Source organism: Ambystoma mexicanum, chromosome 9 (genome assembly GCF_040938575.1).
Source record: "Ambystoma mexicanum isolate Mex_15411 chromosome 9, UKY_AmexF1_1, whole genome shotgun sequence".
NCBI classification, from domain to species: Eukaryota; Metazoa; Chordata; class Amphibia; order Caudata; family Ambystomatidae; genus Ambystoma; species Ambystoma mexicanum.
In genome coordinates, this window is record NC_090931.1 from 660,774,508 (window position 1) to 660,801,607 (window position 27,100).

The 27,100-nt window shown below is 47.5% G+C and overlaps 1 protein-coding gene across 2 annotated transcripts in view; it reads right to left on the reverse strand.

The window, feature by feature from the left end:
* Nucleotides 1-27,100, reverse strand: part of ORC2 (origin recognition complex subunit 2) — a 369,154-nt gene that overhangs the window by 243,683 nt on the left and 98,371 nt on the right. For both annotated transcript variants that reach the window (XM_069615439.1, XM_069615438.1), the window contains exon 7: nucleotides 999-1,056. In XM_069615439.1, coding sequence (XP_069471540.1) covers nucleotides 999-1,056 — 58 coding nt within the window. The remainder of the gene's footprint in view (nucleotides 1-998; nucleotides 1,057-27,100) is intronic.

The window sequence follows — 27,100 nt, forward strand, 5'->3', positions numbered from 1 at the left end:
ACTAGTGAGTTAGACACCTTCATGTTTCTCACACTTTGGCACTCCACTGAAGGTGGTGTGTGCAAATCTCTCCTTTTGGGAGAGATACTAGGAACTGTAGTATTTGAGGATACATAAAAATAATCTTAAAGGAGGACCCTAAGGGTCCCCAGCAACACTGTCCATAAGGAGCTGTGTGCTGCAGTAGTAAAACACAGATGCCTTGAGATATGAAGCAGAACAGGTAGAATACAAAGAATAGAGTTCCAAAGGACAGTGCCCGCAAAAACGAATGAGAGGAAAAAGGCTCCACTCATTCAGGATTGACAGAAAAAGGTCCAGAAGTGAAGCAAAAAGTGCTAGGGGTCTCACTAGAAGAGGGGATGAAGCAAAACAATTATAAATCTCCCCAACATGTGCATGAAGTGCAACCTATTTCACTATGCTGGCACAGGTCAACTTTTGGGGTAACTCCCAAGTAGGGCTGAACAAAGCTGTATCATTTTAAGTTCTATTCACCCCATAAAATGATGCTTATGAATATTTTACCCAGGAGACTCTTCATGCTTCCTGTCTTGGCTCTACATGCATCACAAACTCAGAATCTGGTTGAAGGAGGGTTGGTATTGCAATGTTTGTTGTCTCGTGGAGTGCATACCTTCCCCAGTCTTAATGGTCGCTGCAACCCACTGTGATGGGTTCAAATAGATGTGTACCATTTCCCAGCAGAGGTGTAAAAGGAGGAGCCCCTACAGTCCAACCACACCCATGCACTAGGAGACATGGTCCCCAAGAAATCAAATATCTTCCACTGTCAGTGTCTGGAACATGTCCGCTCATGAATTAAACCCATCATAAAGACGAGTGAAACCCCGGTTTGATTCAGCGCCACAATTCTGGGCAAATGAAAGAACTTATGTCTCATGAAAGCGCACATTTAAAGAGCAAACATTCACCCAAAAAATAAACTGTAAAGAGGTTGCAACTGATTAGCCTAAAGATCCTATCTCAATACTCACCTGATAGGCGCTTTCTCAGTCGGTGAGGTGTGGTTGAAACAAATTCATTCTTTTTACCCTAAAAGAGAAGTAGTTGGGTCAACTATGCATGCTAATCTGGCTTTTCCACTTTCAAGTAATGCTCTGCTTTTGTAGAATGGATTTACTATGCAAAGCAAAGAACAAAAGATTGCATATGTACAACAGAATACTATATGGTACATTTGTGAAAATCAGATGAATTATACAGAGTTGTCTGGAAAACATGATAGTTTCCATAAAGTAAACATTGCACAGTGGAAACTCTGCGTCCAATTACAGGAGTGAATCGGTTTAAACTTGTGGTTGCCACCCAATCACTCAGGCTAGCATATTCAATTCTTGCAGGCTTCTTCGAGGCGCTCTCTCCGGGTGCCTCGACAGCATTCACAAAAAAAGCTTGTACCTGGTTATGGCAACTGCAGCCCTCACTCTTTGAGGAAGGCAGTCACCATGACTTTATATTGTAACATCTGTATCCAACATCTCTCTCACAGGGCCTCATTACAAGTATGGCAGTGTGGGTAAAAATGGTACGAATAATCCCTGAACATGGGAGCCTTAAGTGTCTCTCTGGGGCTCAGCCGGAATTTGCCTCCCTGAGGCCCGAGATAAAGACTCATCAGGGAAAAGTCACTAATAAGTGAAGAGATACAGGGACTCATGCCAGAGCTACAGATTAGGTAGGCTACTGTGTTTTGTCCTCACGGGTAGTCGCCTTTGCTCTGCCAGAAGAATGTCACTGTGAGAAGTCATTCAACATGACATGTACAAGGATTCTGCTTTAAAGTGGTATATTTGTTTTTTGAAGGATAATTGTTAGTTTCTCTGGGTTTTTAAAGTGTCCTCACACTATGACCTAGTCTCTCCAGTGTTAGTACCTCTGTAACTCTTCTATCTTGTTTTCTGCCTGGGTTAGTGTCCAGGTCATTTCTACTCACCTTGGTGGTCAGGACACAGCCATTGCTTTTGGATCCAGTTCCTGGGGGTGGACCAGTGTGGGAGGATCACCTGGGTGAGGGGTCTTTGGGGAGTGGGACACTGGATGGTGAGTGTGGTATCCCCTTCCCTGTAACAGCTTTACCCCATCCTACCAGGTAGGATACGTAGGAACTTTACCCCCCCTCCCCCTTTCCTACACAAACACATTCACAAGGACAGCCCGCTCTGGGAGAAAACAGGCTAACACCCGAGCAGTATACCTGACGTGTAATGGTCAGGTGAGGTCAGGCAATTACTGACCGACACTCACACCTGACTTCCACTAAGCTTCCCCACATGGATAAAAGGTGGATCATGAAAGCACACAGAGCGAAGCAAAGCACACAAGGAAACAGCAGTTTCGAGACAGCAGCTGAATGAGGGATGAAAGACGGCAAACTACAAGGGGTTTGCAAGGAGGAAAATTCCCTTGACCTTTCTGGAAAGAAACCATTATGATCAAGAGACCCCGAGATTGGACAGCTTAAGGCCCGGAGACAAGTCGGAACAATCCTGCATTGTGTGTTGGAGGTACCTGCGCTCCTACTACATGACTAACCGACTCCAGGAGAAGCAGCAGCCACCGCTAAAGACACTGGTACTGTCCTCGGCTCCAAGAACAAAGTAGCAACAGAGACATCAACACAGTTGGAGAGTTGGGGAGACTGATACAAGACCGGCCTGTGTTGAAGCCAAGGTTGCAAGCAGCAACATTGTATACCGAGCGCTGGAACGAACATTGTTAAAATGCGTGTGATCTAAGACGCAAGTAAAGTTGAACTACTGATGAATGTTTGAACTTTGAAAGGATACAATATCGCTGACAAGAGTGGTCCGGCACTGCATGAATGCACAATCGTAAGGTATCCAGCTGAGAGGTGGCGGAAGGGAAAGTAAACAATTGTAAAGAGAAAGATTTAGTGAATCAAAGTGGTCCTGCAGTTGGTCAAGCAAAATCCTGCACACAATAGAAAGTCTTCGATTTTTGATATAGAAAAGGAAAGATTGAACAATGAGATAAAATGGTCCGAGCTCGAACGAGGCACATCAATTAAGAACACTGTGTTTAAGTGGGTCTGAGCCCGGCAGAGGGGGACCTGGGGTGAACAGTAAATCATCTGAGAAAGTGTGCATGGGGAAATCCTGAGAGAAGTGGTTCCGAGCCCAGCGGAGGGGGACCGGGGGTGAGCAGTAAATCACACAATAAATTTTGCATATGAAATCCTGAGAAGAAATTAACTTTGGGGTTTGTTTGTCGCATCAGGCCCTCTGAAATAAGAGACTTTGAATGGCAAAGAGACTTTGGCACAGAAGGCCCCGATGCTGAGGTTTTGAACTGCACCCTAGTGCCAGAGAAGCAAGAGTGTGTGCTAAGTTTGAGTGTGCCGCCTTGTCCAGTGCAGAAAACGTGTGGCAGAGGAGCCAACGGCTCAAATATCGTGACATTTCTTGATCACTTTGCTTTTCTTTTGCATAACATTGTTTCCCACCCTATTTGTATTTAGAAGTAAGGATTGGCAATCGGTTTATTAGTATAGGCCCTTTCATTTTGACAAGACTCTACTAGGACTGCATTATTATTTGATGGTCGTAGCTTGCTCCCATCTTTAGATTTAGGAATAGATAGAAGTTTTACCAACCATTTGAAAGTTCAATAAACACCCTTGAACTGTGATCCTGTGTCTGTCTTACTTTTTGATACCATGCCTTCCTTACACTTTACACCTTTCTCTTCTGACCAACTCTCCACACCACAGCAGTTGCCCCTTTACACATCATTTCTCCAGCTCTCTAATATTACAACTTGATAACTCTGTACTTAAAAACTCCCCATCATTGCTGTTCTATGAGCTGACCTTCTAAAAAGGGTTTGTAGTGAATAGCTTCACACAGTATAGCTGAAAAAGTCAGGTTTTGTGTCAGAGCATGCCACAGAAAACTTAAAATGAGTAAACCACTACTCTGGATTTCTTGTATGCATGAAGCTGCTGTAATAGTGCTGCTGTCGTTGCTCTCCACCTCTAGTTGCAGCACTTCCCGATTCTTACAGTTTGGCTGCGCTGTCCTGGAGCTCAGCAGGCTACTGTGTGTGACGAGTCATTTTGTTGGACTGGGAGTTTGGGAAACATTTCTCCTGTCCTCCATGTTTTGTGGCTGCTTTCCCCATTCATTTCACTGTGGGTGTTAGCAGCAGTCGGGCTCTTTCTACTAAGGTTCCAGCTGGAGGGAAAAGAGTTTCCCTCTCCTCAAGTCACCTCTCAGTGTACCTGGCCACTGCAGAAGGAAGAGCTGCATGTCTGCCGGTCAGCCTTGGTGTTAAATGGGAGAGAGGTTAAGGTCTCCCATAATTAGCCTCTTCAGGGTGGGTATGAATTTCTGTGGAGTGATTAGGGTTTCCTCATAGTGTTCCATCACTTGGATCCATAATTCGCTAAAACCTTCTGGGGTTTCTCTCAGCGAGAGGGGAATTCGGTAAAATGTCTGCATTGTTTGACCTTAAAATTGGCCTGGAAAGCTTAGCCTTTGGAAATGTTCTTAAGATTCCTTTTTGGCACTGCAGGCTTCAAGGACCTTGTGATAGTCATAGATCCTTGTTACGTTGACCGGGAGGTCACTTCATCACAAATCCCCCCTTTCTTTCTGGCTATCTCCAGACAAAAATACTATCTCTTTGGTTTCTTCAGGATTGGCCTTCCCTTTGTTAATCCTGGCTAAATGGTGCGAGTCACTTCAGGCATAGACACAGTCAAATATTTCATGAGCAGAGTCTGAACAGCTTACACCCCAAGCTAAAACAAGTTAGTATTTGGTTATGTCAGAGATGGCAGGAAAGGAACAAGTTACTTAACTATTGTTCTGCAGCATGGGTCTGGCATGGATTCACATGCTCATGAATATTCCCTGTCGTCAGGCCGGGAATCCTCAGTAAAAGAAAAAACTGTTTCACTTTCAGTTACAAATTGTCCTTCTCATTTAAACCAATCACTGAGCTCTGGGTCATACTGCCCCCAGCCAATGACTAACCACTCCCTAAGCCCCTCCTCTGGCAGCCAACTTCAGATTTGGTAAGCACGTAAAGTGGCAGTATGACAAAGAAGAGTCACAGAGGGGACGGCAAGAGGGTTCACATGTGAATCCATGCCAGACCCATGCTGGAGAACAATAGTTACAGGTAAGTAACTTGTTCATTATTCAGCATGGGGTCTGGCATGGATTCACATGTTCAGGAATAAAGAATACATAGCAGTACAACCTTACACAACCACGGGAGGTGGCAAGGCTCAACAGAAGCAATTACTCTTACCTGCGGAACAGGCTCACCTTCAAGCGAACAGGTTGCGTAGCACTGCCTGGCCAACGCCTGGACTCCTCCCTGAAATCCCTGTCGACTCAGTAGAATCTTGTGAAGGTCTGCGTGGACCTCCATGTAGCAGCCTTGCAAATGTCTATCAGGGGCACACCAGACAGGAACGCCACCGTTGCAGCGATCGCTCTGGTTGAATGGGCTTTCGGACGGCCGGGCAGCGGTCGGTTTGCCAACCGATGACAGTGTGATACAGCCGGAGAGCCACCTAGAGATGGAAGCCTTGGCCAGGGCCTTTCCATGGTTCACAGGACCAAAGTTCACAAATAGTCGAGACGTCTTCCGGAAACTCTTTGTGCGTGCCACATCCAGCGAGTGCAAAGTCATTTCAGACGGCGACAAAGGTTTCGGAAAGAACACAGGCAACACCAAAGGCTCGCTGAGGTGGAATTCCGACTGAACCTTTGGCATGAAGGAGGGGTGTGTCCGCAGCACTACCCTTGTGTCGTGAAAAGTCAGATAAGTCTGTTTGCAGGATAGGGCTTGGATCTCACCCACCCTGCTGACAGAGGTGATGGCCACGAGGCAAGCTGTTTTCCACAAGAGGAAATTGAGAGTGGCCTGATGCACAGGCTCGAAGGGGGCCCCATGAGCATTGTCAGTGGCACGTTGAGTTGCCATGCCGGGGCAAGAGCCTTCGCCGGCGTGAACAATCGAAATAGTCCTTTGAGGAACTCCTTGACGAGACAGTGGGTCCAAAGAGAAGACCGTCCTGGTGACCTGGTGTAGCGGAAGATAGCCGCCAGATGCCCCTTGATAGAGGCGTGCACCAGCCCCGCCTTGGCCAAGGACAACAAGTACGGAAGAATATGCAGGGCCTTGAGCCTCAGAGGGTTGATCTTCTGCAACCGGCACCACGTAGCGAAACGCTTTCACTTGTGCCCGTAGCACTTAAGAGTTGATGATGCTCTGGCCCTGGCAAGGACCTCCATGCAGTCCACCGGTAACTCGTACCCTCTGAACTCTAAGAAGCCAAGCCTTCAGGTTCAGCCATCCTGGGTCGTGATGCAGAAGTGCGCCTTCTTCCCTGGTGAGCAGATCCGCGACCACTGGCAGCTTGACCGGAGGTGACGTTGATAGGCTGAGCAGGTCCGGGTACCAAATCTTCCCCGGCCACGCCGGGGCGACTAGGATCATCTTGCATCAGCACTGTTTGAGTTGAGAGGCAGCAGGAGAGGCAACGGAGGAAACGCGTACAGGAAGAGGCCTTCCCACGTGAAGGAAAATGCGTCCCCCCATGCTTCTCGGCTGTTGGAACTTGCTGGCGAATTTCTGGCGAACTTCCTGTCAAAGCGCCCACTCGTGGAAAGAGCGCAGTTCCCTGCTGAGGGAGTCGGCGATGGTGTTCTTGACTCCCGCCAGGTGGAAAGGAATGAGGAACAGATACTGAGCGACGGCCCAGTGCCACAAGTTCTGCGCCTCCCTGGAGAGTGCTAGGGATCTGGTCCCCCCCCCTGCTTCCCGATGTAGAACATCAAGGTGGTATTGTATGTGAAGACCCTCACCACTTTGCCCTTGAGGGACGGAAGGAGCGACTGGAGGGCCCAGAACACTGCCTGTAGTTCCAGGACATGGTTGTGGAGATTCCTCTCCTCCAGCAAGCCACAGTCCTATCACGGGGGTCTCTGGAAATCCATGCCCCCAGAGATGTTGGATCGCATGCCCCACCACCTTATTGCTCGATGGTACTCTTCGTCGAGAGTAATCTTAACTGCAAAGTTTCCAGATACCTGGATCCATCGCAAGTCCAGGAATTCCTGAAGGGGTTGCATCCGCAACCTGCAGTCATTTCAGGTAAATGCACGACAACACCATGCCGGGTAGAGACTTGATGGTCCGCACCGTGGCGGTTTCAGTGTCAACAGCTGTTGCACCTTGCCTATCAGGGCCGCCATCTGCTCGTCTGAGGGAGCCGCCAGGCAGGAGACCGTGCTGAGTCTGGCCCCCAGGAACAGTGCGTTCTGCTATGGTATCAAGCAGTACTTTGGCTAGTTGACAGAGAACCCCAGATCTGTCAGCAGCCGGACGGTCCTCTCTGTGTGTTCGACAGCCAGTTCCCTTGACCTGGCCCGGATGAGCCAGTCGGCGAAGTACAGTTACATGTGTATCCCCTGTAGACGCAGGTGGGCCGCCATGGGTGCCAGGCACTACGTAAACACCATGGGCACCGAATTCAGTCCGAAATGTTTTTCAGGAAAGGGGATATGGAAGTAAGCGCCCTCCAGATCCAACGATGTCAGAAAGTCTCCTTCCTACAGATGGCTGAGCACGTGCTGCAACATGACCATCCTGAATTTCTGGTTATTTGTTGAGGCGCTGCAGGTCTAGAATGGGCCTCCATCCCCATGTCTTTACCAAGAAGGATCTGGAGTAGACTCTAGAGCCCAGGAGCCGCTTTGGAACCAGCTCTATCGCACCTTTTCTAATCATGGCCCACACTTCCAGCAGGAGCTGGGGGATGTGCTGCTCCTGCCGGGCCACCTGCGGCATCCGCTGACACTTTTGTTGAAATTCCAGAGGGTGTCCGTGGGCGAGAGCGTCCAGCACCCATCGGCCGGTGGACGGCTTTTTGCACTGGCTGACGAAGCCCAGTCAGCCTCCCATTCGGGTGCAAGGGTGGCGGCCCAACGTCCTGGCCGGTTCAATCTTGCTTCGGGTCTGCATGCCGCCTTGGGAGTGACATCAGCCACCTCCTCTGAAAGCCTTGAGCGGCCCATATAGGCCCCCCGGGTCGTGGATCGAAGACCTGCCGGATTTTCCTCCTGAGGCACAAAAGGAAGGACAATGTTGCGGAAGGGTGCCCAGGGCACGAGCCACTTCTGCGTCATTCTTAATGGCTGTAACAATTCGTCGACGGCCTTCCCAAAGAGGTTGCCCCCTTCAAAAGGCATGTCCAGCACCCTCGTCTGGACCTCCTGACGGATGTTGGTGGCTTTCAACCAGCCACGACGACAGAGGCAGACACTGTTCTCCATCTGGCAGAACCCCGTGTCTGTGATATCTAGGGCCACAGAGATGGCATTGCCCGATGCCAACTCGCCCCCCTGGAGGATCTCCAGCACCTGGACCCGCTTGTCATCGGGCAGAAACTCCAGCAGCGGGGCCATCTTATACCACAGCTCCCTGTCGTATCTGGCCAGGATTGCAAGCGAGTTAGCTGCCTTGACTGTCATTGCCGCTGAGTAGATCACTTTCCTACCCATGGCATCTAACTTTTTCCCTTCGATGTCTGGAGGGACATAGGCTGAAGACGAAGGGTTAGATGACTTATTTCTTACTGCCGCAGAGACCACCAAGTCCGGAGCAGTCTGAGAACATAGGCACTTGGGTGCAGACTCAGGCACTCATTACTTTTTCTCCAGCTTATCTCTCTTTGCCAGGGCCGAGGCCTGGTTTCTAATCAATGCCAAGTTTCTAAATCAACACCAGGCCCTCGTCCCAAACGTCATCCAGGAGAGGCACCACTAGAATGGTCTTTCTCCTGGCTTCACGCCGTTGGTAAAGGAAACCTTCCTTCTTGGCCTCTTCTGGCATCAGCTGGAAGAGCTCTGATGCTCTGGCTACCATGGCATGGAACGACCCCACTTCGTATGACGGAGAAGCCCTCGGAGTCGGAGAAATGCTGGCGTTGTCTGTGTCCGTAGTCACTGTGTCTGTCCCTGTATCCCTAGGGGGGAGGGCATGTGCAGAGGTTAATTCAGCGGTGTAGGGTACTCCTCTTTGCTGGGGCTGGCCCGGTGTCGCCGGAGGCATCCTCTTCTGGATTTCTGACACCAGAGTGTGGAGGGTCGAGAGGATGTCCAGCGATACGTCCCTTGGATGTGTCGCAGGAGGTTTGCTGGGCCCAGCACCCTAGTTAGCATTTCTGCCGTCGCCACCCCACTCAGCGTTTCTGCCGTCATCATCATTCCCCACGTCCTCTGGGAGAGTGTGAACGGACACCAGGTCCTCCTCATCCAAGGAAGAAATATCCGTGCCCTGGAGCACGGTTTAGGACCCCCCCCCCCCATTTTTTGCATCCCAAGGGGTCTGTCTCAGGTTTAGGGATGGCATCTTCTCCGACGTCTTCTCCACCGGCTTAGCCGAGGCCTCCCACCTGGTGTCACAGCCACTTCCCACAGTTCCTTCCCCAGGAGTCTCCTCACCTTGGTCTTCACTGTGACTGGCGACTTTCTGTCTTCTCCTCCGGTCTTTCGGGGTTCTCTCCTCTTCAGTATCCTTCTTAAGGAGTCCTTTCCCCTTCTTGCGTTCGAAGAGATAGGGACGGTCTCCTCCGGAGGCCACCTTGACCGTTATTGGAATAAACCGTCAGGTGAACCCTGGGGAGTCCGCCCCTCCCAAAACAGGGAAAAAGCCAGTAAGGCAGAAAAAACCCTGTGAGGCTGCAGGCGAGGATAGATTGGAGGAATTGCAGATCAGAGGCTTTAAAAGTCTTGAGGCCAATGTCCAGTTGATACTCCAATGGATGACAGCTACCGGACTGTGATTCCTTGGCATGGATGAAGGAGCCCTGGAAGAGGCGATGGAGTGTGGAGCCACAAAGGAGAACTTCTATGCTTCCGAAGGATCAAACATAGGCACAGAAGACTGCAAACGGAGGTAAGTTGTTTCGGTAGACAGGTAAAGGTATGGGGAGAGAGAGAGAGAGAAAACTCGTGAGCAATAGAGAGCAGTAGTGAGTCCGTGAGAGTAAGAGAGAGTGAATGCGAGAGAGTATGAATGAGAGAGCGAGTGAATGCTGGAGTGCGCGAATGAAAGAGAGAGTGAATGCAAGAGAGTATGAATGAGAGAGCGAGTGAATGTGAGAGTGCGCGAAAGAAAGAGGGGGTGAAAGAGGGATGGCAAGACCGAGGGAAGCCGGAAAAGACCCCGAGCAACAGGGAACCGGAAAACCGGAACCTCGCCGACAGGGAAGACAGGTACCAGCCGAGCGAGGTAGAGGGTACTACGGGGGGCGAAGCTAGGCTGGAACCGAGGACCAGATAAGGGGAAAGGAAAGGAAAGGCAAGAGAGAACGGCCGTCGCATAACGAGAAGGCGAAGGGCCGCGGAGATTAACCCAGAAAACAAAAGAGGAGCTCGGTATGTCAGGAACGGTAGTAGGCACAAAATCGAAAGTCAGCATAGCGAGTTGCAACGCGACTCGCAGGGGGCGTGGCGTCCTTAAATGCAGCAGCAACAAAAAGACTGGACCGCTCACAGACAGACTGTTGGGACCTAATAGCGCCTCCATCTTGCCCATAACTTCCACGGTCTCAGCAGTGTGACACCTGGGATACTCTGGGCACCACTGGGCCCCCTGGACCGGGTCAGCCCCCTTTCACCTTCGAGAGGGCGACTGCCACCAGCTCGATCGTCGAGAATGACTTTGCCTGGGCCTTCAGGGGTAGGTCGGACACCTTTCCCTTCACCTTGGTCTTCTCTGGCTTCTCCCGCAGCTTCCCTGAGTTAGCCGACTTCCTCTTCGAGGAGGAGCTGGAGCAATGACTGGAGATGGAGGGCAGACGGTAAAGATGAGCGTGCCCTGCCCAACGCGGGACCCGCTTGCGTGGCGACCCCGACGGAAATGCACTTGAAGTGCTTGGCCTTTTCTTGGGCCCCCACGTATAGAGCGCCCTCAAAGGCCTTAGATGCCTGCTCCTCTGACCAGGTGGTCCTGGGTGAGGCATGCCCATGCTTGCTGCATGGGGTAGGGGCCTTGGCGTTGAGCCATGCCGCCAACCTACTGTGATGATCCTTGAAGGTTCGCTTGGAAAAACCAAAGCAGATTTCATAATCCGCTTCCCTGTAGTCCGGATGGAGACAGTAGAGGCACTGGAGTTGTTGGTCTTCTACAAACCTGTTTCTCAATACGCAGCTGGAGCAGAGCTTGAAAAGGGATCCTCCCTCTTTCTCCTGCGACATGGTGTGGTGTGCGGTGTAGGCCCAAAGGCATTTTGGAATCTTCGATGAAACTTCGACGATTCTTGCCCTTGAGGGACGTTGAAGATACCGACAAATGGATCCCTGCTTGCCGGCCAAAGGAGTGAAAGAGCACAAGGGCTCAATTGATGAAAAATAGAAGTTTTTAATTGAAAAAAGCTCGAAAACGTAGAAAAGCTCACTGAGCAAAACACGAGGACTCCCAACACTTGAACGTGGAGTAAAAAATCTGAAGATGGCTGCTAGAGGAGATGATTAGGGGGAGGGCAGTCATTGGCTGGAGGCAGTATTACCCAGAGCTCCGTGATTGCTTTAAAGAGGAAAGAGTTTGTAAGCAAAAGTGAAACAGTTTTTCTTTTACTGAGGATTCCCGGCCTGACGACGGGGAATATTCATGAGCATGTGAATCCATGCCAGACCCCATGCTTGAGAAGGCACACCCAACTGCCACTATAGTTCAATGGTGTCTACTGTAGATTTGTGGGGTCTAGGGCGGTCCCTCTCATTCAAGCTGGACTGGGCGCAGGATCCCAATCCAGGCGTCCTTAACCTCCAAGTTAGTATCTCTACCCAGGTAACACCTACTAGCTAGATTTTCCTTCTCCAAGGCCAGTCTCCCTGAATGTAGGCTATCATGCCTCCCTCGCGACTTCCTATCTGCTGCTACTCTAACTAGGTGTTAGAATTCTATAGCGAGTTGGGATAGTGCCTTGCACTTACTCAGTGGGGCAGAGGATGGCTCATTCACACCCACACTCTACTAATCCTCCTTCTCTCCATCCGATGCCACACAATCGTCACCGTACACCCTTTGCTCTTACTACTACTTCCCTTACTCACCCATATTTCTTCTGTATCCCTCCTACTATTCCTACACACCTCCTCCTCTACTACTTTGGCTCCATACACTCTGCCTCTCCCACACCACAAGTACCACTTCTCCTCGCCACACTACTACTCCTATCACTTCATTCACTTTCTACATCACTCTGCTTTCCCTCACTACAGACACTACTTCCACTATGTTAAACTAACAATTTGCTACACAGACATGCTCACTCACACTGCAGTACCCATTTATTCAGTAAATACCTTACTTAATCAAACTATACCCTGCACAATCCCCACTTCTCTCCTCCTGCTGGTCTCTTGGTCCTCCTCCATTCCACTTCTGACATCACCTGGATAACCCACACTACCGGTGTCCTGTCCCTTACTTAAATCTCCCTCCTGCTGGCCAATCTCGCCCTGGCTTTCTCCAGCTGGGTGTTTGACTGAAAATCCATAAGAAGGAGCTAAACCGCTCCCAATCTCTGAGCGTGACTGCTGCTGGTTATCAATAGCGGTGCGAAAGTCCAGGGGTTCCAGTTCGTATTAGGGGGGGCAACCTTTGGCAATCGTGTGGCAAGTCAATTGACTTTTGGGGTCAGTGCCCCTTCTGGTTAGTCTCTTGTGGGCTGGGGCACCAACAGCACTGTAGGCGGGCCACTGGCTGGAGGGTTACAATTGTTACCGGGTGATCTGGTCTCCCAAGAAAATGCTACAGTGATCAGGCTTAAAGGCATGGTCTAGTAAAAAATGTTATTTAAAAAATAGATAGGCAACATAAAAAAAAATACTAGCATTCTCTTTTTTAAAACTTCCTATGTAAAATTTTGAGCTATTCAAGCTCAAAATTCGCAAAAGCAAGCACATGGGCGCATCCATTTTGTGAAATGGATGCCCTCCTATGCTGGCTTTTGCGGCACTAATGAAGGAAAAGCCAGGCAGCTGTAGTAAACAAAAGCTACCGCTGGGTGGCTTTCCCTTCATTAGTGCTGTACGCGGAGGACGGGGACCGGAGACCATAGCAGGAAAGCTGCAGCTGAATCTCGGTAAGTGCTATTTATTTTTTTAAAAAAATAAGCACTAGCTGCGTTTTTTTTCTAAGTTTTCCAGGCTAGAGGAGCCCGGAAAACTTAGAAATTAAACCGCAGCTTTAAAAACGCTGTATTTATGTTTGCGGTGGCTTTTGAAGCGACCGCAAACATAAATACAACGTTATTGTGTTGGAAAACGCTGCAGTTTTTCTTTCCAAGTTTCTCAGGCTCCTCCGGCTCGCAGGAGCCTGAGAAACTCGGAAAGAAAAACTGCAGCGTTTTCCAACACAACCGCATTGTGTTTCTGCCTGCCGTGGCTATCACTTTGGGTCTCCGGTGCTCCCAGGGGAGCCCGAGAGCCCCAAATGGGAAAGCAGATTCAGGCAGAAACAACGCGGTTGTGTCCATCACACACACCCTCTCCATGTTCCAGATCCTCCCATCCTCAACTTTTACTGCATGTTTAAAAACCTCAACCACTCCCACAGGTTTCGACCACTTGCATGGTCCATCTCTTAAAACAGGAGGTTACTTAATTCTTACTAACACACCCACTGATGGACTTGTTATTCTTTTGACACCACACAGGAAACTGTCATGAATCTGTTTGTTCTTCAATTGAGTGTTCCTAATATTCTCACATATTTCCCCAAAATCTTTTTTTACAACAGTCACTCTTGCTAACCAAGATGGAGTCAATTTCGTATTTGCTTTGCGTCCCCTACTCAACTCAAATGGAGACAATCCTGTTGTACAATGTGGTGTGAAACGGTGAGCAATGATCTTCTCTTTAACAACATCCTCCCATCTCAACCCATTCGCCCGACCCAACGAATGGCATCCTTGAGCACCTTGTTAAAAACGCTCAACCAAACTATCCGTCTGTGGGTGGTATATAGCAATTCTTTTGTGTACCATGGAATTATTTACACAGAGATTTTGCATCTCCTTCGAACGGAACTGCACACCATTGTCTGTCATGATGCTTTTTGGAATCCCTTCTCTTGCACAAATTTCAGACAGAAAATCAACAACTACCTTAGCAGTCATGTACGGCCTAATTAAAACTTCCACCCATCTGGTCAAAAGGTCAATAACGACTAGACAAAATTGTTGTTTGCCATCACAATAAATTGGGCCCAATATGTCCATACCCAGATCATCCCAAACTTTCTCTGGAATATTCGTCACTACCATGGGATATTTCCCACTCATACATACTCTATCACTTTCATAACAAAGGATACAGTTACGGAAAAATCTCTCAATCTGTAAATCATATCCTGGCCACCAGTAATCTTCATATATTCTTTGCTTCGTCTTGACCACTCCTTGATGACCCTCATGACCCAGGTCAACAATTTTCTTCCCTAATCCTTCGAGTGGGATAGTTCTGTCGCCTCTCCTGATTCTGTCATTTTCTAAATTTAATTCTTCAACAACACTCCAAAAATCCATGAGATTAAGTTCTTCAAACCTTGCTTTTTTCAAAGGACCTTGACCCGGGACCATTTGTTTCAATCGTACTAATATAGAATCTTGTTTCTCCACTTCCTCCCATTCGTCTTTTGAAATGGATAGCGTCTCAATATTTAGAACAACTTCTGAGTCAGTATCTTTGTCATCATCATTTTCAGAAATGGTCGTGAGACGTGAAAAGCATTCAGCAGTAGATTCCTCACACCTGGCACATACCTCACCTTGCAGTTGTACTCTTGTACCCATCTCTTTATTCGATTGGACACCTTATCCAGACCTTTGTTCATGATAACATGTATCAGAGGTTTGCGATCAGTACGAAATTCTACCTCTACACCCCAGATGAAGTTTCTGAACTTCTCTGCCACCCACTTGATTGCCAATGTCTCCTTTTCTATGGCTGCCTAAGATTTCTCTGCACCCTTCAGAAGTCTAAATGCAAAAGCTATTAAAAACTCTTTTCCATCAACTTCCTGAGTGACAACTGTTCCAAGCCCTAAATTGTTGGCATCTGTGGTAATAATCGTTTTCTTGTCAGTTCTGAAGTTCTTCAATGATGGTGCCTTGTTTAATGCTGATTTAATTAATTCAAATTCCTCTTCACATTCGACACTCCATTCAAATATCTTACTCTTCAAAAGTTCACGGAGTGGTATGGTGTGGAGTGCGAAATCTCGTATGAACTTGGAATAGTATTCCGCCATCCCAAGGAATGTACGCACTTCCTCCTTAGACTTAGGCCTTGGCATCTTCTTAATAGTATCAGCTAATTCTTTCTTTGGTTTTATCCCTTCAGCTGATATTGTGTGCCCCAGATAGTCAATTTCATGTCGGTTGATATTACACTTGTCTTTACTTAAAGTCATTCCAGCTCCATGTAGTTTATTACATACATATTGAAGTCTTTCATCATGTGATTTCTGGTCAATAGCGTGCCCTAAAATGTCATCTTGAAAACAGATGACACCCTGATCTCCTTCAAATAACCGGTGCATAATCTTCTGAAAAACTGAGGCAGCAGATATTAATCCAAAAGGTAATCTCTTATATTGATATAGCCCATCAGGTGTGATAAAAGCCGTCAACTTCCTTGAATCTTTGGGTAATTTAACCTGATGGTATGCTGAAATAAGATCAAGAGTGGAAAAGTATTTTGACGGTCCTATTGTGGAAACAATTTCCTGTATATTTGGAAGAGGGTGCCTGTCAGGAACAACACACTTATTGAGTTCTCGCATATCAACACATATTCTCAACTTTCCATTTTTTTTTCTGAGAACAACTAGTGGCGAGACCCACTCACTAGCGTCTATGCTTTCTATGACACCTTGGTCTTCTAGTGCCTTAATCTCCTTCTTCACTCATGGATACTGGAATGGTGCACAATTTCTGTGCTATAGGAACATGTCCCTGCTTCATTCTAATTTCATGCACATAGCCACAAAGACATGAAATTCCTTTCGTGAAAACACTGTCTGGTATTTTATCAACTTCTGTAGTACACTTAGATTTCCCAAGTTTGCATGCAGCACTTTCTACTGCTAGTACAGACTCACTGGCACTGGCATCAAGTTTCACTTTAAGTTTACTCTGATGAGTCCAACTTAGTAAAGGTGTTCTTCCTGCTTTCGTGATGTATATTTTGCCATTAGCTCTTCTGTCTTTAAATTTCAACGTGCCCCAGAACCACCCAATGATATCTATTTTGACTCCCCCATACGCTCTGGGTTTAATATCCGATTCATGCAGGTATTCATGTTTACTTCTATTCCATAGGGTCTGCGGTACAAGGGTGTATTTGGCACCCAAGTCTATCATCATTTGCATGTCGATACCATCAACACACACTGTGGCTTTGGGACTCTCCATTTCTTCTTCATTTTCTTCATCAGTTATGATGAATACACATTCTTCATCATTTTCAACACTGTAACTTTCATCACCTATTCAATTAGTTGAAGTATTTTGAACTCTGCAACATCTTGCATAATGTCCTTTGCCCTTACATTTTCCACAAATAATCTTGAGAGCGGGACATTCAGGGTTATCTGCCAATGATCTGTACCATCACACCTGAAACATCTGCCGGTATTCTTTCTCCTTGGACTGTCTTTTCGTCTGCGTGGATTTCTCCTCCTTTGATACGCAGATTGTGGCCTGGGAGACAATACGCTATTCTTCTTTTCTCTCCATGGTGTCTTGCAAACTTTCTCAAATGAACCCCTCCTGCTCGATGTTTCTGCCACGTGGGCAATAGATTAATTTCATTATTTTTATTGGCATGGCATTATTTGTAGTGGTTATTTTTGGAATGTCATTTTTAATTTCAACTGTCTGAACTCTATTTTCTAATTCTCTGACACGTTTCACATTTCTTCCTTGGCCACACATAAAAAAAATCCAAAGGTGGATCATCTTCAGACCATGGTCTTTCTCTCACTGCTCCTGCATTCCAACATAAACTGATCCCTCATTCTTTCTTCTAATTGTGCATTGAAACTGCAAGTCTTTGCCAATTTCCTCAATTCAGTTATATATTGTTCCACGCTCTCCCTTTTTTCCTGTACTCTTTTTCCGAATTTGTACCATTCTAGGATTGTACTTAGTTTCTTATCATAGTGTTTACTCCTCTTCTTCAAAGAACGCTCATATGCATTCAATTCTGCACTTTCATCAAGGGGCAACTCTGGCAGGTCTTCACATTTTTCTTGTCCAGCTGGGCCCAGGCAGTGCAGTAGTAGTGATTTTGTTTTCTCTACACTGCAATTCTGACCACACACAACACCCGCATAGTGCTCAAAAGATTTGATCCATCTTTTCCATAGAATTCCTGGTTCTCGCACATCGGGTAGGAAGAACATGGGTGGAGGTACACTATTGAAAGACATTTTCCTTCAGGTCTAGATACCCATTTTGCAGTGTATGGATAGGTAATGGGTACACTAATTATATACACATATATCCACTTTCACCTGCAAAGTTGTTCACAAAATTGTGTGCACAAATTATATATTATCTGCCCACAGATAATTCCTTTTACACTTTTTTGTAGTTGCAGGAGAAGAAGGGTAAAAATACTGAGAGCATCAAAAATGCAGCATACTATATTATTGCCATGAAAACTTGAGGAAATACATTTTTTCTGTGGAATGGAGCACGTGAAGTAAGGATTTCTATCACTGTCTCTTTAAATTGTTCCCATCACGCTTTCTACACTGTGACTTTAAATCTTCCTGAACACGATGAGCATATCCCTTTAAATTGCCTTGAAACTGATGAGCATATCCCTTTAAGTTCTACGGCGTTGCTCTGACCAAGTGCGCATGTACAGGAAATGAGCCAGAGGGATCCCATCACAGTCTGAGTTACGGTGAGCAGGGACACAGCAGCGCATGCATATATCAATCCAAATACGAGAAAGTACCTGTTTAATTCGCTGGAACTCAATGCCCGCAGAAAGCGGAGCGGCCGCAGTGTCCCTCGGTACCGCAATAAGCCGCTACAACGCTCTTGGACAGCTCGGCTGGAAGCCGTTACGTTGCTCTGTGATGACCGAGACTGAAGAGGCGGTGGGGCCAGGGCTCAACCTCGTCGCCACATGTAATGTAGGTAATGATGTACGTGAGATAATATTAGTATTATAACGATTGTCATTTTATTTATTTATATATCCGTATATTTACACGGAAGCTAGATGGACATTAAGGCCCCACCATTTGACACCTCCTCTCGCCGCCGTTGTAATACAACCCGCATTCGCATTCTACTGCGAGCGCTCTCCAACCTCGAGAGCAATGACTCATGGAGTCACGAGCCAGGTCTTGCATGCAGTGGCAGGAAGTAAATATATTACAACTGCACTGGATCATAAGGCAGTGTAAGGAAGGTATGGTATCAACAGTAAGACCGACACAAGTGACCACAGTTGAAGAGTGTTTACTGAACTTCAATCCAACTTGATGCGCCCGGTTGCCCCTGGGCCTGGTGCGCTATACAAATAAATAAAATACAATACAAAACAAGGGTGTGATAAACGCCTATCGAATCCTAAATCTACAGATGGGATCAAGCTACGACCATCAAACAATAATGAAGTAGTGCTAGCGGCGTCTCGTCAAAATAAAAGGGTCTATACTAATAAAAAAACGATTGCCAATCCTTACCGCTTAATATACATAGTGTAGGGTTGTGTTCATGAAAAAGAAAGAAGTGTTCACAAAATGATATGTCAGAATGTTCAGGCCTTTGGCCTCCCTTCCCCACGTTTTCAGCACGGGACAAGGCTGTTCACTCGAGCAAAGCACACACTCTGACTTCTTACGCACAAGGATACAGTTCCATTACCAACATCAAGGCCTTTAGCGGTGCAAGTCACTTTACTTCTCAAAAGTCTCTTGATTCAGAGGGCCTGATGTACACAAATGATAAACAAAAGTTCCTCTTAGAAGCATTCAATTCGGGTGACTTCCCCTGTATCCCCCTCAGATCCCTTTTTGTCACCACCATCGTCATTATGGATCCCCCTCTTCCGGACTCAGATCCTTCTTTTTACAATGTTCAGAGAATATTATTTCTCGGGTGACTCACGGTTCACCCCGGTTCTCCCTCAGCTGGGCTCAGATCCTGTTTTCTACACAGTCTCCCTCAGCTGGGCTCGGACAAATTGCAGTTCGTATTAAACTATCAAAGACTTTTCGAATGAGCACATGATTTAGTGTGACCCGTTGGAGGACCACTTCAATCTCAAAGTTCTCCTTTCCACATTTGCCAATCAGTTGGATACCTAACAGAGACCTTCGAATGAGCACCCACGTGGCATCGGACCATTGTCTGCGGTATTTTGGCCTCCCAAAGTTCAATCACTACTCTGGTTTTCAATTATAGTTGCGTCGCTCGTCACATACGTACCACACACTGTTCTCTTTAGAATCCTTTATACAATGTTGCCTCTTGCAATCTTGGTTCGATGACTCACCGGCTTTGTTTTCTTTACTAGCGCTGCCTTGTTGTAGGAGCCAAGGACAGTACCACAGCGGCAATCGCTAATCCCCACCTTGGTTATCGACGCAGGAGAGCCACGGGTACCTCCGACACACAATGCAGGTTTGTTCAACGCTAGTTCCCGGTCTTAGGTTTCTTACCTTCCAAGGTTCATGAAAGTAACGGTCTGAAAATGTCAAGGGCACATCCCTCCTTGCAATCCTCTCTGGCCTCACCTTCTTTCTCCTCATATTAAACTGCCATCTTGGAACCGCTGTTTCCCCGTGTGCTTTGTCTTGCTCAGAGTGTGCTTTTGTGCGCCGCTTTTTATCTGTGTGGGGAAGTGTAATAGAAGTCAGGTGTGTGTAATGGTATCCAGTGATGCCCTCGAATACAAAGCATTGAATGCAAAAGCATCGAAAAAATGCATTTTTTTTTAAAGCTAAAAGGTTTTATTTTTATTATAATGGGTTTTAAGGGGTAAAAAAAAAAACAGGCGTTGGGGGTACCCCCATTAAAAAAAAATGTTTTTTCTATGCTTTTGCATTCGATGCCATCACTATAAACCGTGTGTAGTGATTAGCTGACCCTTGTATTGGGACATGTTGGGTATACAGCTCTGGTGTTAGTCTGTTTTCGCTCATGGTGAGCCGTCCGTGCGAAAGTGTTTGTGTCGGAAAAGGGGAGGGGGTTGAGTTGTAACGCTCACCTGATTCCCGCAGAGGCGCCGGTCTTGAGTGGGTGAATGCCGTATCTTCAAAGGTGATGTGTAACACACGGTTGGCTCTTTGGGCTGGACCTCTGTGCACTGTATGTCTGACTCGAAGAGTAAGATGTCTGCAGATAGAAAATATGGGATTAATGAACTGGGGTTATTGGGTGCCTCTCTCCTCTTCCCTTTCTCTTCTCCTGTAGAACCCCAAAGGTTAACGCCCTCACCTTAGGTAAGTGAACGCCGAGCTCTCCATCTGCCTCGGGGCAGGGTGTTGTAACCAGTTTCTTCACTGGATAAGGGTGCAGGCCTCTTGACCTCAGAGGACTGCTGTCCGTCGTTAACTGCACGAACGGTAAGTTCTGGGCACTTCAAATGTCTTTTGTAATGATATCTCTTGTTTTGCAGGGTTCCGGCGATGGCGGATGGCGGGCTGATGAGAGTTGAGGATCGAACCCGCGTGAGGAATAGAAGCACCTGGAAGCACGTAAGTAAGCGCTTGTAGCCTGCTTCACGATGCGCACTAACTGTCCCTTTTATCTTGCAGGTACAAGTTCGGAGCTTTAGAGAAGCTGAAGGGTGCTGGAATACCCACTGGATTTGGCGTGGGAAGGAGTAATGGCACGTGAGTAATAAAGTTGCCCAATGTCTTTAAACGCACCTTCTTTTGTCTTTCAGATGCGGGATGCAGCGCCGAAGGCCTCCGGAGCGTGCGAAGAGCTGGTAAGCTTTTGTCTTTCAGATGCCGGAATGCAGCGCGAGGCGTTGGTGACAGCCGATGGACCAGGTAAGAGATGCGCTGCCACTGAAGACCGTAGTGCTAACCTGTTCTTTCTTTGTCTTTACAGGTGCTGCTGAAGACTGGATTCCAGGATGGTAAGCCTTTGTTCCCTTAGGCCCAGGATCAGAAGCAGAAGACACGATGAGCGTTCTGCTGCAGAGAATGCAGAATAACGCAAAGCAAGATTCATCCATCGGGTGTGGTTTAAATAGCCTCCTGTAGTGCTTAGGTGTCTCCTTCCACAGCCTCGCCTAGGTGAGAAAAGAGTTACTGCTTTCCAGAAGAGTTCCAGTGTTCTGAACCTAGGGAGTGGCTCCTGCCCCACCCAACAGGAAAAGTAGTCCCAAACAGAAGAGGATCAGGGGCTCAACTGGCAGGTAAGTAAGCAGCATGGTCTGCTGCAGGTAAGTCCACCCAAGCATTATGAGCCCGGCGCTTCCAGCGCTGGGACTGGGCATCTTTATGAGCCTGGTGCCACTGGCGCCAGGACAGGGTCCAAAAGGTCCCAATTGGGACTGGCTGGCACTCGGATCCGGGGTTATGGGTCTGCTTCCAAGGGAGTCGGGCAAGTCCTGATCTTTTGGAAGCAGAGATCATGACAGCACCCCCCCTCAAGGCCCCTCCCAAACCGGGCTTCTCCGGGGGTTTGGGCTTGTTAGGAAATGTTCGATGAAATCTTTTGATTAGACGAGGGGCGTGGACATATTCTGCAGGTTCCCAGGATCTTTCTTGGGGACCGTAGCCTTTCCAGTCAATCAGGTAAAATAGTTTAGATTTGGAGATCTTGGAATCCAGGATGCTTTTGACTTCAAACTCGAGTTCTCCATCAACTAGAATAGGTTTTGGAGATTTAGTTAGTCGGGTTTGAGGTTGCACGGGTTTTAATAGAGAGACGTGGAGGACCGGATGTATCTTCATGTGAGGGGGCAAGTCCAACTTGACCGCTACTGGATTTACTATGGTAGTGATGGAATAGGGACCAAGGTATCTTGGGTTGAATGCGCGTGGTCCTTTTAGAGGTAGATATTTGGTGGATAACCAGACTTGATCTCCTACTTGATATTGGGGGGCTTCCTTCCGATGTTGGTCTGTTCCTTTCTTGTATTGTTCTTTAGCCCTTTGAAGGTGAGAAACGGCTTCCTTAAAGGCTTGGGTGATTGTAGAATGCAGGTGGTCTACTGCTGGTGTTCCAAGATCTTGGAGTGGATCCAACTACGAGGTTCGAGGGTGACTACCGTATAAAAGAAAAAACGGGGTCTTCCCAGTTCCCGAGTGGACAGAGTTATTGTAGGCATATTCGGCTATCCAAAGGATATCTTTCCAAGTTTTTTCAGTTTGTTGTAGCAAGCAGCGCAAATACTGTTCCAGAGTTTGATTGGTCCTCTCGGTTTGTCCGTCGGTTTGAGGGTGGTGGCTGGTCGAAAGTCTCACATCAATTTGAGCCGACCGACAGCAACTTCGCCAAAAAGGAGAAATAAATTGACTACCTCGATCCGAAATGAGAACTGAAGGAAAACCGCGCAGTCGGACGATGTTTTCGAGAAATTCTCGGGCCAGAGTTGCTGCTGTTGGTAAGCCTTTGAGTGGAATGAAATGCGCCATCTTGGAGAATAGGTCCACGATTACTAGGATCGTATTGTATCCGGAGCATGGAGGTAGATCGGTGATGAAGTCCATAGAAAGCGTATGCCAAGGGCGAGGTGCGATGTCAATAGGGCGTAAGAGGCCGGCTGGTTTTTCCTTTTGACTCTTGTTTTGGGCGCATACTCCACAGGACATTATAAAGTCTCTGATATCTTTTTTCTAAGATGGCCACCAGAAGTAGTGCTTGATCTTTTCCGAGGTCTTGGTTATACCGGGATGTCCTTCCATTAAAGAATCGTGATAACAAGAGATTACCTTTTTCTGTAAATCTGTGCTGGGCAGGTATAACCGTTCTTGGAAATATAATAGGTTGTCCTTCACCGTAAAGTCCTTTCCCTGCAGATGCCAATTTTGTATGTCTGCTGGAGTTACCAGTAGCCTGGCTTTATCCTTAACTTCCTCTATGGATTGTGTGGCGATTACACCTAGAATTCTTTGTTCGGGAATGATAGGTACAGGTTTAGGATTGATCAAATGTTCTTCCACTCCCATCCGAGAAAGGGCATCAGCTTTACCGTTTTTTGTACCAGGTCGATAGGTAATTATGAAGTCAAACTCGGCAAAGAATAGTGCCCAACGGAGTTGCCTAGAGGATTGAGCTTTTGCGGTTTTCAAATATTGCAGGTTTCGGTGATCTGTAATCACAGTAACGGTGTGTCGGGCCCCCAGAAGATAATGCCGCCAAGCCTTAAAGGCGGACTTGATAGCTAGAAGTTCCTTATCAGTAATAGTGTAATTGATTTCAGGAGGCGAGAATTTGCGGGACCAAAATGCCACGGGATGCAACTGATTGGTTACTGGGTCCTTTTGTGATAGAACTGCTCCCATGGCAAGGCTCGAAGCATCAGTTTCAACGATGTAGGGGATTCTGGGCGAGGATGTTTTAAGTTCGGTGCAGAGATAAATCTAGTCTTCAAATTCTGGAAAGCTTGTTCCGCCTCGGTAGACCATTCAAAACGTTTGTTTTTCTTTAACAAGGCGGTGATGGGCTGGACTATTCGAGAGAATTCGGGGATAAACCTGCGGTAAAAGTTAGCGAAGCCTAACATGCTTTGAACACCTTTTACGGATGATGGCGATGGCCATTTGAGAATTGCATCGACCTTCTTTGAATCCATACGCACTCCGCTAGGTGATAATATGAATCCCAAGAATTCAACTTCAGTCACGTTGAAAACACATTTTTCCAACTTAGCGAAAAGTTTGTGTTGACGCAATCTCTCGAGGACCATTTTCACATGTTTCCGATGTTCAGTTTCCGATGAAGAATAAACGAGGATGTCGTCAATGTAAACAACAACACACACATCTATGAGCTCTCTGAGGACATCGTTCATAAAATATTGAAAGGCGGCCGGGGCATTGCAAAGTCCAAAGGGCATGACCTGATATTAAAATAGCCCAGACTTGGTGCGGAAGGCCGTCTTCCATTCATCGCCCTCTTTTACTCGTACCAAGTGGTAGGCTCCTCTAAGATCCAGCTTTGTATATATGCATGCTTTTCTGACTTGGTCCAGGAGTTCAGGGATCAAAGGTAACGGATATCTATTCTTAACGGTGATCTGGTTCAGGGCGCGATAATCTATACAAGTTCTAAGGTTCCCTTCTTTTTTTGGAACGAAGAACAAAGCTGAGGAAGCAGGGGACTTGGAAGGACGAATAAACCCATTCGCTAGGTATTGATCCAGGTATTGTCGGAGGTGAAGATTCTCAGGCTCGGTGAGGGCATAAATTCTACTACAAGGAGGAGTAGATCCAGGTATCAGGTCTATCTGGCAGTCATAAGACCTATGAGGAGGTAGAGAGTTAGCCTGATCCTTCCGGAAAACATCTTGGAATTCTAGGTATTCAGGAGGTAACTGGGGAGCCTCCGAGGAAATTGCTGCCAGTGCAACACCAGGTCGAGGGTGACAAGTAGAGACACATTCTGGAAACTGAACCGTTCTTGCTCGCCAATCGATCTGAGGATTGTGCCTCTCTAACCAAGGAATTCCTAGAATAATCTGGAACTGAGGGGCCTTGATCACATCGAACACGATCTTCTCATGGTGTCCATCTTGACTTACTAGCGTCACTTCTTGGGTGGTATGCGTTACTGGTCCGGAGGCTATCTCCGTACCATCCACCGTAGTAATGACATCCTTTACAGCCTTTGGACAAAGAGTCAGATTCATCCTCAAAACCATTTCATGATCCACATAATTGCCGATGGCACCGCTGTCGACGTAAGCTTCAATCGCATGTAATCGATCCGGATGTTCAGGGCTAATGAGGACCATAGGTATCACGAAATGCAAGGTCACGGAACTGGTTTTAACGCTCGGCAAGAGGACCTCTATTCTTGTCGGGCGAGGTTGTTTCCCTGCTCAGAGTTTGTGACCCTGGTAACTGCAGCTCCTACTGCCTTCTTGGCTGGTTTCACCGGACAGTCTCGAAGAAAGTGCCCCGAGTTTCCGCAATAGAGGCATAATTGCAGCTGTTTTCTCCTTTCCCGCTCCTTTTGTGTTAGTGGTCCTTTCAGGCCCCCTATTTGCATGGGTTCCCCGGAGTCTACTCCTTTGGTAGGTGTTGGTGGTTTGGAAAATACTCGAGCATCAAACTTGGAACGATCGGCCTTCCTGTTCTGCAGTCTGTGGTCAATTTGAACGACTAAGTCAATATAGTCCGAACAGTCTTGCGGGGGATTCACTACTTGGGCTAACACATCTTTGAGCTCTCCACATAGACCTCTATAAAACAGCGTAATCCTTTTGTCCTCAGGCCATCGAGTTTCCACTATCAGTCTGTTGAAAGACGCAATATAAGCCAAAAGGTCTTGATTACCCTGTTGCAATGAAAGGAGCTCATTGTCCAAGGCCTGCCCCTGTGAATGTCTTGCAAACAGTTTTTCCATACTGAGCTGAAAAGCCTGAAAATCATGGAGAACCGGATCATCTTGATTAACTAGAGGGATCGACCAGTCTGCCGCATTGCCACTAAGGTACGAAAGCACGAAAGCTACCTTAGCTTGATCAGTTGGAAAGGCTGCTGGCCGGCATAAGAAGTGCAACCGGCACTGATTAATAAATACTGCAAACCTCTTTGGGTCACCAGAAAAACGTTCGGGCGGAGCCAGAGGTACATTCCCAGGTAGGTTGATCTGCACTGGGTTCGTAGAGGATGTTGAAGGAAGATTTGCCCCTGATGCGGGTAACGGAGTTTTGTCCGGCTTGTGACAGTAGCAATTGTCTAGTGAAATCGTCTGTTCGCTCCTTGGAAATAATCAGTTCCCTTCCTAGAGCATTCGTTTCCTGACGGGCTGCATGCACTTCTGCTCTTAGTTCCCCAAGTAACTGGGCCAGCTGGTCGGTATCCGAGGTTTCCATAGCGCCTGGGTGGGAGTTTTGCAGTTGGCTTTGTGTTCTGTAACGCTCACCTGATTCCCGCAGAGGCGCCGGTCTTGACTGGGTGAATGCCGTATCTTCAAAGGTGGTGTGTAACACACGGTTGGCTCTTTGGGCTGGACCTCTGTGCACTGTATGTCTGACTCGAAGAGTAAGATGTCTGCAGATAGAAAATATGGGATTAATGAACTGGGGTTATTGGGTGCCTCTCTCCTCTTCCCTTTCTCTTCCCCTGTAGAACCCCAAAGGTTAACGCCCTCACCTTAGGTAAGTGAACGCCGAGCTCTCCATCTGCCTCGGGGCAGGGTGCCGTAACCAGTTTCTTCACTGGATAAGGGTGCAGGCCTCTTGACCTCAGAGGACTGCTGTCCGTCGTTAACTGCACGAACGGTAAGTTCTGGGCACTTCAAATGTCTTAAAAGTCTTTTGTAATGATATCTCTTGTTTTGCAGGGTTCCGGCGATGGCGGATGGCGGGCTGATGAGAGTTGAGGATCGAACCCGCGTGAGGAATAGAAGCGCCTGGAAGCACGTAAGTAAGCGCTTGTAGCCTGCTTCACGATGCGCACTAACTGTCCCTTTTATCTTGCAGGTACAAGTTCAGAGCTTTAGAGAAGCTGAAGGGTGCTGGAATACCCACTGGATTCGGCGTGGGAAGGAGTAATGGCACGTGAGTAATAAAGTTGCCCAATGTCTTTAAACGCACCTTCTTTTGTCTTTCAGATGCGGGATGCAGCGCCGAAGGCCTCCGGAGCGTGCAAAGAGCTGGTAAGCTTTTGTCTTTCAGATGCCGGAATGCAGTGCGAAGACCTCCGGAGCATGCGAAGAGTAGGTAAGCCTTTGTCTTTCAGATGCCGGAATGCAGCGCGAGGCGTTGGTGACAGCCGATGGACCAGTTAAGAGATGCGCTGCCACTGAAGACCGTAGTGCTAACCTGTTCTTTCTTTGTCTTTACAGGTGCTGCTGAAGACTGGATTCCAG